Here is a 16181-nt window from a genome sequence, read left to right as displayed (position 1 = left end):
TCTCGAGTGGGCCCAAAAGCCCACTCTGTGCTTGACTCAGCCTCCCAGTACCTAATTTCCATGCGGTGCATAAATTATTTCTGTCTCTGTTCTGCATAATGTTGCGTTTTCTCTCTTCTGCCTGCTCCTCTCATCCCAGATCTTTGTCTTCTCCTCTTCAGCAACATAAAAAGGACTTTTTCAGCTGGTTTTTCCTTTTCTGTCCTCTCCTCCTGGTTGGTTTTGCATCTTACCTTTTCCTTTGTCTCCTCATACCTGTGCTGCAAAAGATGCGAGACCAAAACAATTTCATTGAATTACGTCCTCAGGGAGTATGACATTCTGCTTAGCAGAGTTTATGTTGAACTGACTATGTTAACTCCTTCAAAGAGCACAAGCCTTTTCTGGTAGGTAACAGAAATAGATTAATAATTAAGAAGCACATTACAGTGAGGATAGCATCATGTATACACCTGAAACTACTATAATATTTCGTGTCAACTATACTCAAATTAAAAAAAAATTAATAATAATAAAAAAGAGGTACTTTAGGCTAGTCTTGATGGTTATTCATACTTATAAATTGTGCGTTGATGTATACGAAAGAACCAATATAACATATATGTAAATTATAAAGCACAATAAAATGGATACCTGTGAGCCCACCTCTCAAGAACTAGAACATTAAAGGGGCGCCTGGCTGGCTCAGTCAGTGGAACATGTGACTCCTGACCTCAGGATCGTGAGTTTGAGCCGCATGTGGGGTGTAGAGATGACTTAAAAATAAAATCTAAAAACAAACAAACAAACAACACAACAAACAGACAAACAAACAAAAATTAGAACATTACAAACACTGTTGGGGGCATCTGGGTGGCTCATTTGGTTGAGCATCTGACTTTTGCCCAGGTCATGATCCTGTGGTTCAAAAGTTTGAGCCCCGCATTGGGTTCTGTGCTGACAGCTCAGAGCCTGGAGCCTGCTTCAGATTCTGTGTCTCTGTCTCTCTCTGCCCCTCCCCACCTCGCACTCTGTCTCTCTCTCTCTCTCAAAAGTAAATAAAAGCAAAAAAAAAAAAAAAATACAGTTGAAGCTCTGTATTTTACCTAGTGTTTCTTTGATGGCTTCCAATCGTCCCCTCCCTTAAGATCATTATTATGAGCATCAGTTATGACTGTATAACACTATGGATGCCCAAATATATAAAATGAGCCAATGTTTTCTCAAAATATAAAATGAAGCTCTGAGTTGTTTCCTGCTTTGGTCACCTCTTTGTTCCAGATGCCACTGCAGTGGCTCAGGCCTGAGAAACTTCACTAGACTGTGGCAACAGCCCCCTCCTGTATCTCTGTGTCTCCATTTTCATCCAAGTTTGAACCAGCAGCTGCTGGATGAAGGGGCAGGCCAGTAGGGCAGCTATGGGTGAGGGAATTCCATCTTTAGGAGGCATGAAAATATTTGAAACAATTAGAAATACAGTGCCAGTTAACTGATTCTCCTTTTTAAAAACAAGACACTGGAGAAAATAATGGTTTCTTCTGGCTCCATTTAAAAAAAAAAAAAATCAATCAGGGGCACCTGGGTGGATAAGTCAGTTGAGTGTCGGACTTTGGCTCAGGTCATGATCTTGCTCATGGGTTCGAGACCCACGTCAGGATCTGTGCTAATGGCTCAGAGCCTGCTTCAGATTCTCTGTCTCCCTTATTCTCTGCCCCTCCCCTGCTTACGCTCTGTCTGTCTCCCTCAAAATAAATAAACCTCAAATTTTTTTAAAAAATCATTACAAGAACTAAGAGAATGGAAGACAACATATAAATACAATTAAAATGTGTGGTAGAGATTCTAAATGCTACGTGATTTTAGAGCAAGAAGGTATCATCCTCTGTAGGAGTCGTCAAGGACATTTTTGCTGAAGAAGGTGGGATTCGAAACAGGTATGAAAAGAGGAGAGTGATTTGGGGCCATGGCTAGCATGACACCTTCTTAAAAGCTTAGTGCTTTGAATTTTTGAACTGAATGATGGGCAAAGAGAGGAGAAATGACTTTGTGAATGAATAAAATGCAAGCTCAGAAGCACCAATGCAAGAATGAGCTGGATAGATGTGGACAATGTGGACATTTTCATGGTAAGGGTGTGTTCTGGCCAACAGTGAAATTAATTTTGATTATGTAGGTTAGAAGAAGATAATGGAAGATCTGAAAACTAAGGGGTGTAGTTTGGACTTGGTACAGTAGGCAATAGCAAGACCTTACATGTTCTTACAATAGTATTTGAAGTTCATTAGTCTGATAGTACTAAGCAGACTGGATGGGAAAAGAAGAAAATAAAGTCAGAAACATTAGGTAGGAGGCCTCAACTTGGATAAAAAAAATAGTTCCATATTTTTTACACCTCCTTATGATTTAGAAAGCATCCAAAAAACCCACAAAAGAAGTACTCACAACAAGCCCTGGAGGAAGCTAGGGGAAATATTAATATTCTTATTCTACATGAAAACTGAGATTCAATCTAGATTTGCCCAAAGTCATAAAGCTGGTAAATGGTGTCATTGGAACTCAGATCTACTTTTTGCTTTTTAAATCTCTAAACCCAGCATTCTGATCATTAAGAGATAGAGATGAAGGAGAAGATTTCAAATACTGAAAATGAATACTCTATGCAACTTTATAAGGTAAATGAGTCAGTATAATTCACATTATATAGTGGTAAAAATGCTGACATGAATATCAGGAAAGTAAATCCTAATCCCTGAGTTCATGTGACTTTAAATGAATGCCTTCTATGCTCAGCTTCCTCTTCTTAATCTGTAACATGGGAGTTGTACACAAAATTCTCTTTATTTTTTTTTTTTAACATTTATTCATTGTTGAGAGACAAAGTGCAAGCAGGGGAGGGGCAGAGAGAGAGGGAGACACGGAGTCCCAAGCAGGCCCCAGGTTCTGAGTTGTCAGCACAGAGCCCGATTGCGGGGATTGAACACATGAACTGTGAGATCATGACCTGAACCGAAGTCAGATGCTTAACCCAATGAGCCACCCAGGCATCTCCAGAAAATCTCTTTAAATTCGTTCTGGCTCATCAGGCTTGGAGTTTGTGAGTGAATCATCAATTAGCCATCTGGATGACCAAGTGAGGTAGGTATCACAGCGATTAAGAAAATTGGCAAACAGAGTCAATTTGAGGGCCAGGGATGATGAGCTCAGGTTTACATATCAGGAAGGAGTTCGAGGGAGTGGTAGGCAGAATAACAACTCCCTCAATATGGCCATGTCCTAATCCCTGGAATCTGTGAATGTTACTTGACATGGCTGAAGAATTTGAAGATGTAATGAAAATAAGTATGTCGCCGCGTAGATTATTCTGGATTACCTGGGTGGGTCCTTAGAAGGAAAAGAAGAAGGAAGAAGAGTCAGAAAAGATGGGCTCACAAAAGCAGAGGTGAAGCAATTGCTAGCTTTGAAGGTAGAAGAGGAACATGAGCCAAGGAATGTAGGCAGCCTCCAGATCTTGAAGAGGCAGGGGAGACGATTCTCTCCTAGAGCCTCCAGAAGGAACACAGCCCTTCCGATACGCTGACACCCACTGAGACCCATTTTGGACTTCCGACCTCCAGAACTGTAAGATAACAAATTTGTGTTGCTTTAAGTCACTAAGTTTGTGATAATTTGTTACAGCAACAAGAGGAAACGAGTACGGGGGGGTGGGTGGGGGGGGGGGAGTAGGGAAGGACAACTGATATTTACTTAGCACTTTTTAAAAAATTTATTTATTTATTTTAAGAGAGAGGGGGTGGAGGGGCAGAGGGAGAGGGAGAGATAGAATCCCAAGAAGGCTCCCATGTCCCTGGGATCATGACCTGAGCAGAAATCCAAAGTTGATTGCTCAACTAAGCCACCCAGGTGCCCCTTAGCACCTTTTCTAAATTGGTCATTGATATCACAATAGGCTCGTTGTTGGGGAACAGTAGGCTATTTTACACATTAGGAAAATAAATCTGAGACCTGAAATAACTTGCCCAGGGAAGAGCCTGAGCTGGGAATTCAGACGCAGGGCTGCATGACTGCCTGTTGTATCATACAATTTCTGGTATGAAAGGCAAAACCTGTACAAAGCCTACACAGTTACTTAACCAGATAGTGCTAGAAAATCAGGAAAACGTATGATGTGAATCAGTGAACCAGGGACTTGGGAACCAGGAAGACTTTCATAAGGATCTGGGAACATGAGGCAGGGAAAGGCCAGCATTAACCACTTATTCAGAAGCAGATAGTTTTTGCACACATTATTTCATTAAACCACCACAAATCACACCATGAAATAGATTTTACTCTCCTTATTTTTGTGGTTGAGGGACTGGGGCTTAAATAAGAAAGTACCTTGCCCCACATCCATAGCTAATTAACGACAAAGCAGTGATTTAAACACAAAGCTTATTTCCTGTGAATACAAAAGTTAAAAATGTTATATATTTTTTGAAAAATAGGAAAATCTGGAGGAGGGCATGAATTAATCATCACTTGAAAATATATGATGCTCATGCCCCCAAACATGCACAGAAGATTGTAAAAGGCTTGAGGTTACGAATGTTTATAAAATTTTTTGTTCTCCAGGATCCTTAGAACAGTCTTGAGTATATTATTGGCACCCAATGTATACTCATTAAATTAAATCAGTTAGTGGGATAGAGGGATTTCTGTATAAGATTAAGTAAGAAGTCTGGAACTCCTATGTCTGGAAGGATAAAGGTTGAGAGCTGGTGGGACCCGAATGTAACAAGGTCTCCTCTTCCCACTTAAAGATTTCCTGGCCTGCCCCATGACTTCAACCATCCTAAATTTCCTCTTTTTCTCCTAATTGCCCATAGTGCATGCCTCAGCCCCAAGCACTTGGGTACTTGATCACTCAGTTTAGCATTTTACTTCATCCTTCTGCCTTGATGGCAAGGGCTGCCACTGCTTTGGGCATTAAGCCTAACTTTCTGGTTTCCACTTCTCCCTCTCTCATCTTTCCTCTCCAGCCTTACCACCTGTCCATGCAAACCCTTGTCTCTGTTTGACCAGATCCCATGCCTGGAGTCAGGGAATCCCTGCCTCACACCAACCACTCCTTGTTATATAGATCCTCCTTCTTCATTGCACCAATGTTTTTGATTAATTCTCCCCTCAGCCACAATGCCTTCTTTAACTCTTCTCTCCCACTTTCCTAATCCTTTTGTTATTATTGCCTGTACTGTATAATTTACACTGCAAATAAAATAAAAATTCCTTAGTGTGGTGCAAATGCTTCTTTCTTCAATCTCACTGTTAATTTTTCCCTCCATTTTTTTTATTGTGGTAAAATACACATTGCATAAAATGTACCATCTTAGCCATTTTTAAGTTCAGTGGTATGAGGTACATTCACATTTTTCTGCAACCATCACCACCACCCAGCTCCAGAGTTCATCTTGCTAAATAGAAACTATCACACAGTCTCCCTTTGGTCCACCCTCCTTGTTGGCCACTAAGTGCTTACACACTGCCCTCTTGTCAATTTCTCCAGCAGGCTACAGTGACAATTTCCCCAACAGTACCTTCCCCCCCAACTTTTTACAGAAAATGTAGCATGCTTTATTGTTTTGCAGGTCATAGTTCAGGCCCTGAAACAGGCGATTTTCTCCATCCAGAAGGCATTTCTCCAATATTATTCCCACTCCCACCTGATGGTCAACCAAGACTGGTCCATCCTCATTTTTTGCTCTCAACTTAAATGTCACTTTATCATTGGCTTCCTGATTTCTCACGTTTCTGTAGATTACCTACTTAAAAACCAACCAACCAACTAACCAACGGAACACTTCTTGGGTATTTTTTTTTTTTAATGCTTATTTATTTTTGAAAGAGAGAGACAGAGTGTGAGTGGGGGAGGGGCAGAAATAGAGAGAGGGAGACACAGAATCCGAAACAGGCTCCAGGCTCCGAACTGTCAGCACAGAGCCTGATGCAGGGCTCGAACTTGGGAACTGAAAGATAATGACCTGAGCTGAAGTCAGATACTCAATCGAGTGAGCCACCCAGGCACCCCTTGGGTACCTTTTAAAGCTTCTATAAATACTTTCTTGTTTTTATTTTTACAATTATTTACTTGTTCACTGTTACTTCCGCTTATCTGTAAGCTTCATGGGGGTCACAGCCATGTCTCTTTTATTCTTAGTGCCTACTAGACTGCTTGGCATATAGTAGGTAGGCACTTAGATGTTTGTTGATAAATGCATATCCTATATCTTACTCTCTAATCTCTAATTGTTCTCTAAATTTTAACATCATTTCATGACGTATTTATAATGCTGTTTTGTTAACTGCTATTTGCAAGGTGTCTATTTTCTTTCAATGGGACTGTAGTTTGTAGAAATTATATTTCATATTTCTTTGCAATAAAGGAAGATAGTGGATTTTCAATAAACGCTTTCTGAATTAGGTTAGATTTAATTTAATTTGGTGTCTATCACTTTCTGAAATACTACAGCAGGAAACATGTCTAAAATGTGAAGGAGATCTTGCTGTGGGATTTCATATGACTTGGGGGGCCAGTGGTATCGGCTAATGTCTGAGGTCAGCACCGAGCATAAGAGCCGTGTATGCTCAAAATTTTCTTCGCATTGGAGACATCATATCAGTTTGCCAAAGGACCAATTCATCAAGCTTTTCCTCTAGCATCAGACCAAGTCTTATATCTTTGGTTGAAGATCAGAGAAAGGACTTACTTGACTTGGATTTGGGGGCCATATTATAGGCCAAATACAAATCTTTAAATTCTAGAATCACACTTGGCCCAGCAAGACAATCATATGAGAAACAAAGGAATGAAAGTCTACTGTGGAAATAGCATACCTTCATTACCCATCTCACACTCTATGCGAAGTCATACACCCCTTCTCTGAAGTGGCCTATATGAGTTGACTTATTCCTTGTTCTTCATTTTCTTTCGGTTGAGCATGAATAGTTGATTTCACATGTTAAGTGTACGTATGATGAACTTTTGCTATACTCTGCTCTTTGGAGAGTTAACTCATGGATCTCACTATCCTTAGTTAGACAATAAATGCGTAAGAATAAAAGTATAAGAAAGTTGAAGAAGGGTTTAAGTCATTTCACAGATATCAAAGTTCTTGAGACAAACACCTTTACCAAATGATTTTCAGCGGTGTTCCTGCACAGAAGAAATACTGACATGCCTACCCCTTCGTTCCTACATATCTCTCCCAACCCACATATGTGTGCACATTCCTCACCGTGTCCAAAAGACTCCTGTAAACATTTATTGTTTTTCTCCCATCCCACCCCTGTCATCACCCTATAGGTGTTTCTTTGCTATCTTTCTTGAACTACTTCATGTGAATACAAGAAAATAGGAATAGATAACCTTCTGCCTTCCCCCACTTTTTACAGAAAATGTAGCATGCTTTCTTGTTTTTCACCTTATTCTTTTGGTATAACAACATGTGCTGTAACTCACTCTATATCATTAAAAATAAAACCATAATATTTCAATATCACTGCATAGTATTTTGTCATGTGGATGTGCTACAATTTGTGTAACTAGTATTCCTTTGGACTGACACTTGGTTTTTTTTCCTCCTCATTTTTCTTCCTGTTATAAACAACAAACAATGCTGCATGTATAACCTTGTCCACGTGTCATTTCTGACATGTGCATATTTATCTGTAGGATAAATTCCTGTAAAAGGAATTGCTGTTGCAGAGAATGACTGCATTCGTAATTTTGATAGATCATGCCATATTCCCTTCCATAGATATTGTACCATTTTGTAACACCAGCATGAATCTATGAGAATGCTCACTTGAATTGCAATTCTTAGAATCAAATAGAAAAAATGGAGCTTTTAGGGATAATGGGCTCCACGAGCTTACTCCTCTGTACTCAAAGAAGTCCTGCTTCTAGAGACAATAGATACAAGGAATAAAATTGATTAGGATGACATCCATCTACTGGTTTTGAGGCTTTACCCAAGCTCAAATTAGGAAAACCTGGTGAAGAATGTATGAGGAAGCCCCCACATAGTGCTTTTTCTGGGGCAAATCCCCATGCTGTAATTCAAGTATTCTGTCTCCCTAATATGTATCAGATTATAACAGGCCCCTCTAGTGACTAGAACCGTAAGACTGGCTTCATTTCAACAGGCCAATAGCTGCTTGGCCCAGGGCAATGTGAAGGTGAGAGGTTTAGGCTTTGGAATTAGGCCTCCTTTGGACTGGAGGCTGTTTTCCAGCGATTAAAATGGGGATATCCCCATGCCTTTTGGGATGGTTGTAAAATTAAATAGAATGCTGTTTGGGACGATGGCTAATACATAATGGCACTTAACAATAAATTCCCCTTTTGCCTTTCTGAAAACAGCAGAGATTCAGGAAGAAAAATGCCAAAAGTTTGGGGGCAGTGAAACTGTGCCACAACTTCCGTGTATTAGGTCTGTCTTACTTTACTCATAGAAGACACTCTAAAAATTGATTTACCATTGTATTGCATGTAATTCCAACATGACTTCCCAGCCTATGTCAAAGTGGAAGTAAAAGGAGCCAAAGTTGGTAACTGACTGAACTACAAATAGCAGAGATTTTTTTTTTTTTTAAATGTTATTTAGAAACAACAAGAACGCAAGTATCCAGCAGGCCTGGGGTGGTTTCTTAGTAGGCTTGTTCAATAGACAGAACCTCTTAGCATAAGTGTACCTTAAGGTCAAGTCATCAAGAAAAGGTTAACTGGTGTGCTTGTAAAAAAGCAGACCAGTGGTCAATGAATTTCTTTTTATTCCTTCCTTGTTTACGAAAGGATCAAGGTATCTCTGTAATACATCAATGGTTTTATAAAGATTTATATCATCAGATGCAAAATACCTATTTTGGGGGGGGGGCTTTGAAAGGGTAAATTTCAGTTATTTCAAAAATTATTTTAATTCACTTATTTGACTAATATTTATTGAGTGCTTACTATGTGTTCAGCACTGTGCTAAGCTCAGGACTTACTTGGTATACCTAATTGCCCCAAAATTCTGGGTTAAAAAAAAGTATCATTCATAGCACAGTTCTAATTTATGTTAGCCTTTCAGTGAGTTTTCATGATAGCTTTATTATCACTGTAACTGATTTTAATTTTAGAACCTTCTGGGTTCCACACTGTATACCTTCCACAGAAGTCAGAATGCTAAAATTGTTGAAACAGCAAATGTAAAGTTGAAATCACTTGACAGCCTGCAGATCTTATGCATCCACTTGAAATTTCAATTGTGATAAACCCTTTTGATTCAGTCTCATTTGTCAGCTTTATACAGTAAGTATAATTTACTTAGCTAATTTCACTAGTAGATTATGTTCTTTCAGGGCATAGAGAAATAGGAATCATAAATATGTCATTGCTGCCTGCTATTGTATCTCATTTCATTGCCTCCCAGGCTTAAACAGAGAAAATATACTTAAAGATACAAATTAGTTGTACCCGTTTCCTGGAAGCATTTAAAAATGCCTTCATTTATTAGAGATACCAAATCTATCTACTGAATGATAAAATTTAAGTAACTATATGTTGGTACCATACAAACATATCATAATAGCAATAAAAATAATAGCGGTTATCATTTATTTAGTGCTGACTACCTATCAGGTATCATGTTGAGAGTTTCGAATGGATTACCATCTTTAATCCACCTAACAACTTTTCAGAGAACATGTCAACATTATATGATGGTATTATCCCCATCATACAATGGAGGGAACTCAGGTTTAAGGAGGTTAATTATCTTGCTCACAGTATTCATGTTAAAGAATAAAAATTCAACCGAGTAAATGCAAAGATCTAATTGGCTTTATTAAATGATTCATGAATCGGGCAGCATCCCATCTAGCAAGTAGAGAGGAGTCCCAAGGAGTTCTACAGAATGGAAGATTTTCATAGGAAGGAAGGTGGGGCAAGAAAGTTACTAGCAAGAGGAAACAAAGAGTTGTGCCAGACAAGGTCATCTTCCCTTAGCCGCAAGGGCAGGGGTTCTTATTAGGTAAATTACCTCATCTTCCTTTGGGGGATGAAAAGGGCCCGTATGACAAATTACCTCATTGGTGCTGCTCAGAAAATTCCTGACTGACTGGTTAAGACTACATTGGGGAAGGTAGAAACTGCAGTGAGGTATTAAGCCCTGGTTTGGTGACTTGGCCAAAGTCATGCCATTTTGGGCCTATGGTTTTCTTTTTACCATTCACATTATTATTTTAGTGGAACTGGGATTCAAACCTAGGCAGTCCTAATCTACACTTAAGCTGTTTTTCTAAAACGTTATTAATTCAAATTCAGTAAAGAAAGAGGCCATTTATATGAGGAAATGTCCTTACCTGTTGGCTATAAGTTTTGCTAGCACAGGAACAAAGAGGCTTAAATCGTGGTATGAAATCAAAGGATAGAGTTACGAGACTTGTTTCCAAAAGCAGATTTTGGAACTACTTGTCCTCTTTCCCCTCCTCCCCTCCCCAATGGCTGGGGTAAAAATTCTCTAGGAGTACTTTCTGTAAGGTCTTTATAGGATTTACCTTGGCATACTGACAAAAAGTTGTGTCCTAAAATATGGAATCCTTGTTTGCCTTGCCACCCCCAATTAACTAGGTGCTATAGTGTTAAATATCATATACCTCAAAATAATCCTGAAGATTTCATAGGCACCTTTCTTCCACAGAACTTCGGTGCAAATATTACCTAATTTGACCTCAGCATTCCAAAGAAAACTACAGTATTATTAGGTTTTACTCAAGAGAGAAGTAGACAGGGTCAGAAAAATGAGTACAAAATTCAGGATTTAAAGAGAATTCCGAGTTTAAAACATTTTTTTCCCCTCTTTTTTTAATCTCAAAATGTTTCTTTCCCTTGATCAGTAACAACTGTAACCATGTAGCTTGCTTTGTCTGGCTTCAAATGTACTTTCACTAGAAGATCATTGTAATTCAAATCCATTCAGTGCTGCTTCACTTTTGTAATTTGTTAAGATTAAGTAGTGTACCCTGCACATGTTTTAATGATATAGCACACTGATAACATTTTCACTCATTTAAAGCCCTGTTTACTGACAGAGTTTTAGCACCAAAAACATTCTAAAAGGCAATCTTCACACATCCAAATAGCTTGAACAAGTAATTGATACACCTTAAACTCTGGCTAGTTCTGAATTTTCCAAATTAAGGTCACATAATATAAAAATCACATACTTAAAAAAAGTTGGTAGAAATACATTTCAATGATGAAGAAAATACATTCAAGGTCACTGATGCCAATACAATCTTCGCTCTAACATTCAAGGTGCAATAGGCTGACTTTTAATTGGACTTTGGATTTTTCTTAAGGGAATGATGGAAACTTTATTACTAAAGGTGGTAAAGTTGTCAGTGACAAGAAAATCAGGGGGTCAACAGAGGGAGGTGTCCAAATACAAGTGAGAATCAGTCAGTTGTGTGTGGGAATCTAAACTGATTTATGCAATTTCTCAAGACCCTCAAAATAAGAAAATAAGAGAATTTTGAAAGAAGGAAAAAAAAAAACACCAAAGAGGTGAGACACAGCCATTTTGATGGGGGGGGGGGTGCCTAACTACTCAATGAGGTCATCCTATCTCCCGGAAGTGACACGTAATCACCTGCTTTGCACGAGCTCCGCCCCTTCCCTCAGGAGTCCCGCCCCTTTGCCAGCAGCCGGGAGGGTGTTAGGGGGCGTTTCTCCAGGAGGAAAGCTGTGAGCTGCGACGCTGAGGAAGGGGACCCCAAAACGTCTGGCACTGCCCCCTCCAGGGATCACTTTGGACCGCATCACTCGGCCCAGCGGGATTCAGAAACGCCGAGGGGTCAACCTGATGGGTTTCGGGGTCAACGGAAGAGGGGAAGGGGAGCCCTGGCGGGGAGAACCCCCCGGTCCCCCGCCCAGCAGCTGAGGCACAGGAGGGCGGCCATCTTGGCCGGGAGGGTAGGGCTGGGGAGCTGCGGGCGCCGTGCGATTGGGGGGCTCGCCCGGAAGTGACGCCAACTACCCGGAAGCGGAGGGGGTTCCCTGGCCCACTCCCCCCTCGTTCGTTTGCTCCCCCGCTTCCTCCCCGCCCCCCTTCCTCTCCATTCGTTTCCCCCCCTCCCCGTTCCCTGCCTTCTTCCCCCCCCTACCCGTCCCTCCCCCCCCAACCTCCGGAGCTGGGAAGAGAGTCAAGATGGCGGCGAAATCCGATGGCGGTGGCGTGGGGGTGGGCTTTGCCCAGCTGCACAACCTGGACGAGGCGGTGGGCAGCGGCGGCGAGGAGGACGGGGAGCCCGGGGGAGGCGGCTGCGGCGGCGGCGGCGACGGCAGCGAGCCCGGCGAGAGCAGCTCGCTGCACATCTGCCACTGCTGCAACACCTCCTCGTGCTACTGGGGCTGCCGCTCCGCCTGCCTGCGCTCCCTCCTGGGCAAGAAGCCGCGCCGCAGCGCCGCCGCCGCCGCCGACGGGGGGGACCAGCCGCTGCAGCCGCCCGCGGCCGCCGGCGCCGACCACCACCCCCCGACGCCTGCCGCTCGGCCGCAACCGCCGCCGCCGCAGGTGGAGCGGCCGTGGCTCGACTGCCTGTGGATCGTGCTGGCGCTGCTGGTCTTCTTCGGGGACGTGGGCACCGACCTGTGGCTGGCCCTCGACTACTACCGCAAGGGGGACTACGGCTTCTTCGGGCTGACCCTCTTCTTCGTGCTGGTGCCGTCGCTGCTGGTGCAGAGCCTGAGCTTCCGCTGGTTCGTGCAGGACTACACGGGCGGCGGGCTGGGCGCCGTGGAGGGGCTCAGCAGCCGGGGCCCCCCCATGATGGGGGCCGGCTACGGCCGCGGCGGCCCGGGCTCGGCCACGCCGGGGGCGCAGCGCCTGTGCCGCCTCTCCGTGTGGATCTGGCAGTCGGTCATCCACCTGCTGCAGATGGGGCAGGTGTGGAGGTAAGAGCACTGCGGGGGTGGGGGCGGGGGCCCGGGCAGCCGGCCCTGCGGAGGGCCCCGCGGGCGAGGCCAGAGCCCTCCAGAGCGCGTTCTGCCCTCGAGGTGCCTCGCAGTTGGGCCCCTCGGACGGGTCTGCCCCGGGGTCTTGAAGGAGGGGTTTGCCGCTCACTTCCCCTGGCGTCTGATAAAGACCGTCGTTTGATCTGGATCCCTGGCCACGCCTTTTGGCCCTGGGAGGCCCCAGTCCCGCTGTTTGTCTATCTTCTTCCCGGGTTCGCACTTACCGGAGACCCTGCCTCATCCTTTCCTTCCCTTACATCTCTGTAGACCTCTTATTCCCGTTGTCCCTTTCCCCTGTTTCCCAAGGTAACCAGCCGCTAGCGCTTTTTATCTGCACCCCAGCTCGCCTCCTGTTGGGGGGGCGGGGGGGACCTTCCTTCTTCCAAGCTGGTTTTGCATTCGGTTTTGTCCCCTGGTGAGACATCTTCCCCTCTTCCCCGTCTTCTCTCCGCAGTGGCCTGTGTGGGGCCCTGTGCAAAAAACCCCTCTCTGCCTCTCCTTTTAGCACTTCTTTATTCCACGCGCCCTCCCCCCTGCAATCCTATCCCCTGCAAATGACTCTAAACCGCTGCCCTCCTTGAAGGAAAAATGACTTTTTTTTCTTTTTTTTTTTTCTTTTTTTTTTTTTTTTTTTTTGCTGGATTAGACCCTTTTTTTGGTGACAGGTAAAATTGTGTCGTATATACTGGGTGTAAGCGTTTGTTTTTAACTCTCACCTCCAGAAAGTCAATTAGCCACCTGGACACCTATTCTGGAGGAACGTTGTTTTTGATACCTAGGCCAGTGCGTAGGGGATTTATGTTTACACAAGCCCATGCTTGGCCCTGCGGCCCTTTCATCTTTTGTAAATTTCCCCTGTGCCTGGTGAATACCTCCCAAACCACTTGCAGAGGTTCTTTTTGCTACCCACCTTAACTGGCTTAACTAAGGAAATGATCCCTTTAAAATCTTGGTAAATCTTTGCCCTCCAACTTAAAAGCTTGAGTGTATTCTGGAGACTGTGAGTTTGTAGGTAAACATTTCCAAGAGAAGCGAATCTTAACTGAAGCTGAATTACACAGAGCTCTTCGGGTACATTGCTTCTGTGAGAAGACATTTTGCCTAGATTGCCCTGAGTCCTGCACCTAGTAGGAGGTTTTAGGTGCTCTGTATTTCAGTTAACTGAGATGTACTTAGGTTAACTGGCAGAAAGTTCATTGTCTTTTGAATTGTTTGTCCAGATCTCTCTTTATAGTTTCAAATAAAGACGTTTCAGAAAGCATGGGATTGAATTAAGTCAAATCATGAAAGTGACTGCAAGAACTTTGTCCTGTAGGGTTTATATGCAGATTCAGGATTGGGGACCTGTGAGTGGTTCTTGATTTTTCTGATACTTCTAGGCTTGTTTACTGGTGCCCCTAGATTGAACCTAGCAACCTTTTTTTCTTAGCTGTACTTGTCTGCAAATAATTGGTTTCCTGCTGATAAGTTTATAAGAAAGGGGTAGTGGGATAAAATAGGGGGGAAAATGATGATTAACTTTTAGCAATTTTGAGTGTAGCATGCGGTCAGGTAAAATTTTGAAATATGTTTTGCATTTGAAATCTAAATCTAAAAACCTACCTGAACACCCAAATCCATATTGAATCAAAGGTAGTACGTTTGATACTGGGGATACTTTTTTTGATTTCTTGCAGGTTGGTAAGATGCAAAAGAATGAAGGGGGAGAGGGACAAGAAGGATGGGGGAGAGAGATTTTGAAATACTAGTAAAGATAAACCGCATATATTTAATAACTAGGTTTCTGAACAAGCCAAAGTCCCCTGTCGCTCCCTGTCTTTAACCCCTAAAGTGTAGACAATCAGTATCTTGGTGTCAGGTTCAAGTTCCTGAGAGAATGTTTCTAATGTAATCCATCCTAGGTATTTATTAGTAGTCAGCTTTTGGGACATGATGGAATTGGAGTTCAGCTTCACAAATTCTTAGAACAATTTTTCCCCTAATCTTAATTGCATTTGGATAAAGAAGTCCAGATTTTGGAACAAACTAAGAAGTACATTTTAAGTGTAATTTTAGGCTTTTATACTTGTTTAAAATAGGGTAATGTATTTCTTTCCCAGATCTTCCTTGAAGTTTCAAGATGTGCAGTGGTATAGATATTTCAGAAAGATGCCTGTGATTTTACTATGTGTAAATTTTTTTTCAAGATTAGAATATGTGTCTAAATTTTTCATAAAGCTTTCAAAGTATAAAGTACTAAAAGATACGTTAATTCAGCTAAGTTATTTATTCCAACGTAGCTGTACTTCAAAAGAAATAATTGCTGATGAAGGATTTTCTTTCCTTGCTTTAAAATTTTTCAATAAGCTTGTTTTGTTTGAAATGTCCCAGGAACAGAGTCTCCTCTTTACTACCTGCTAGGCACGTGGCTTGCATGCAAATCATTCACATGAAAAGCATTACAAGAAGGTTTTCATCCTTTTTTTGTTTGAATTTCTGGGCAAACAATTACTTATTGTGTGTATAAACACACATCATCTCAGAGTTTACTGCAGATTTTTGGGGTTACAGTTGTTCCCTTAATTATATTTGCTACTTAAATTTTGCTATTTCATGTGGTCATGTGACGAGGGTAAGGCCTAGGAATTATATCACTGATTTGGGCTACATTTCTAAGAAATATGTTGGTAAAGTTGTACATTGTTAAAACTGATTCAATTAAACCATGAATACCTGTCTCTTCACCTGCTTCTTTTTTTTTTTTTTTTTTTTTTTTAATGTAAAATCATTTTACTCCTGCTTGGACAGATCTCAGTGCTAATTTAAGAGAATTTAGTTTTCCTTGATAGTAGGGTGATACACTTTAACGTGTGATGCCTTTACTGTCGAGATGCAAAATACTTGATAGCTCTTTCACCAAATGACTTTACAGAATGTGAGAAAATATTTTTGGCTAGGCCAGAATTGGAGCGTGGAAGAATAGTTGTCTGTGGGATGATTTGGTTTCATGAACCTCCTTTTGCAGAGTTTTGGTGTGTGATTAAGGTCTACTTAATGTATGTGTTACTCTCACTAATTACTTAACATGTAACTTAACGGTGTAGCTTTATGTGCTCTATTTTTCAGGTGCTTTTCCCAAGGATGGAAGGTATATGAGTCACTCATAACAAGAATGTGAGTCACGCCGGGC

General features: G+C 42.0%; 1 protein-coding gene across 1 annotated transcript in view; it reads left to right on the top strand.

Moving 5' to 3' along the window:
- Positions 1 to 11681: 11681 nt before the first annotated feature.
- The window catches only part of XKR6 (XK related 6), a 324795-nt gene continuing 320295 nt past the window's right edge, over positions 11682 to 16181 (top strand). The window contains exon 1 of the mRNA XM_045462249.1: positions 11682 to 12952. Within this exon, the coding sequence (XP_045318205.1) occupies positions 12207 to 12952 (746 nt within the window). The 5' untranslated portion in view covers positions 11682 to 12206. The remainder of the gene's footprint in view (positions 12953 to 16181) is intronic.

Source organism: Leopardus geoffroyi, chromosome B1, assembly GCF_018350155.1.
Source record: "Leopardus geoffroyi isolate Oge1 chromosome B1, O.geoffroyi_Oge1_pat1.0, whole genome shotgun sequence".
NCBI lineage: Eukaryota > Metazoa > Chordata > Mammalia > Carnivora > Felidae > Leopardus > Leopardus geoffroyi.
This window is presented reverse-complemented; position numbering and strand designations above follow the sequence as displayed.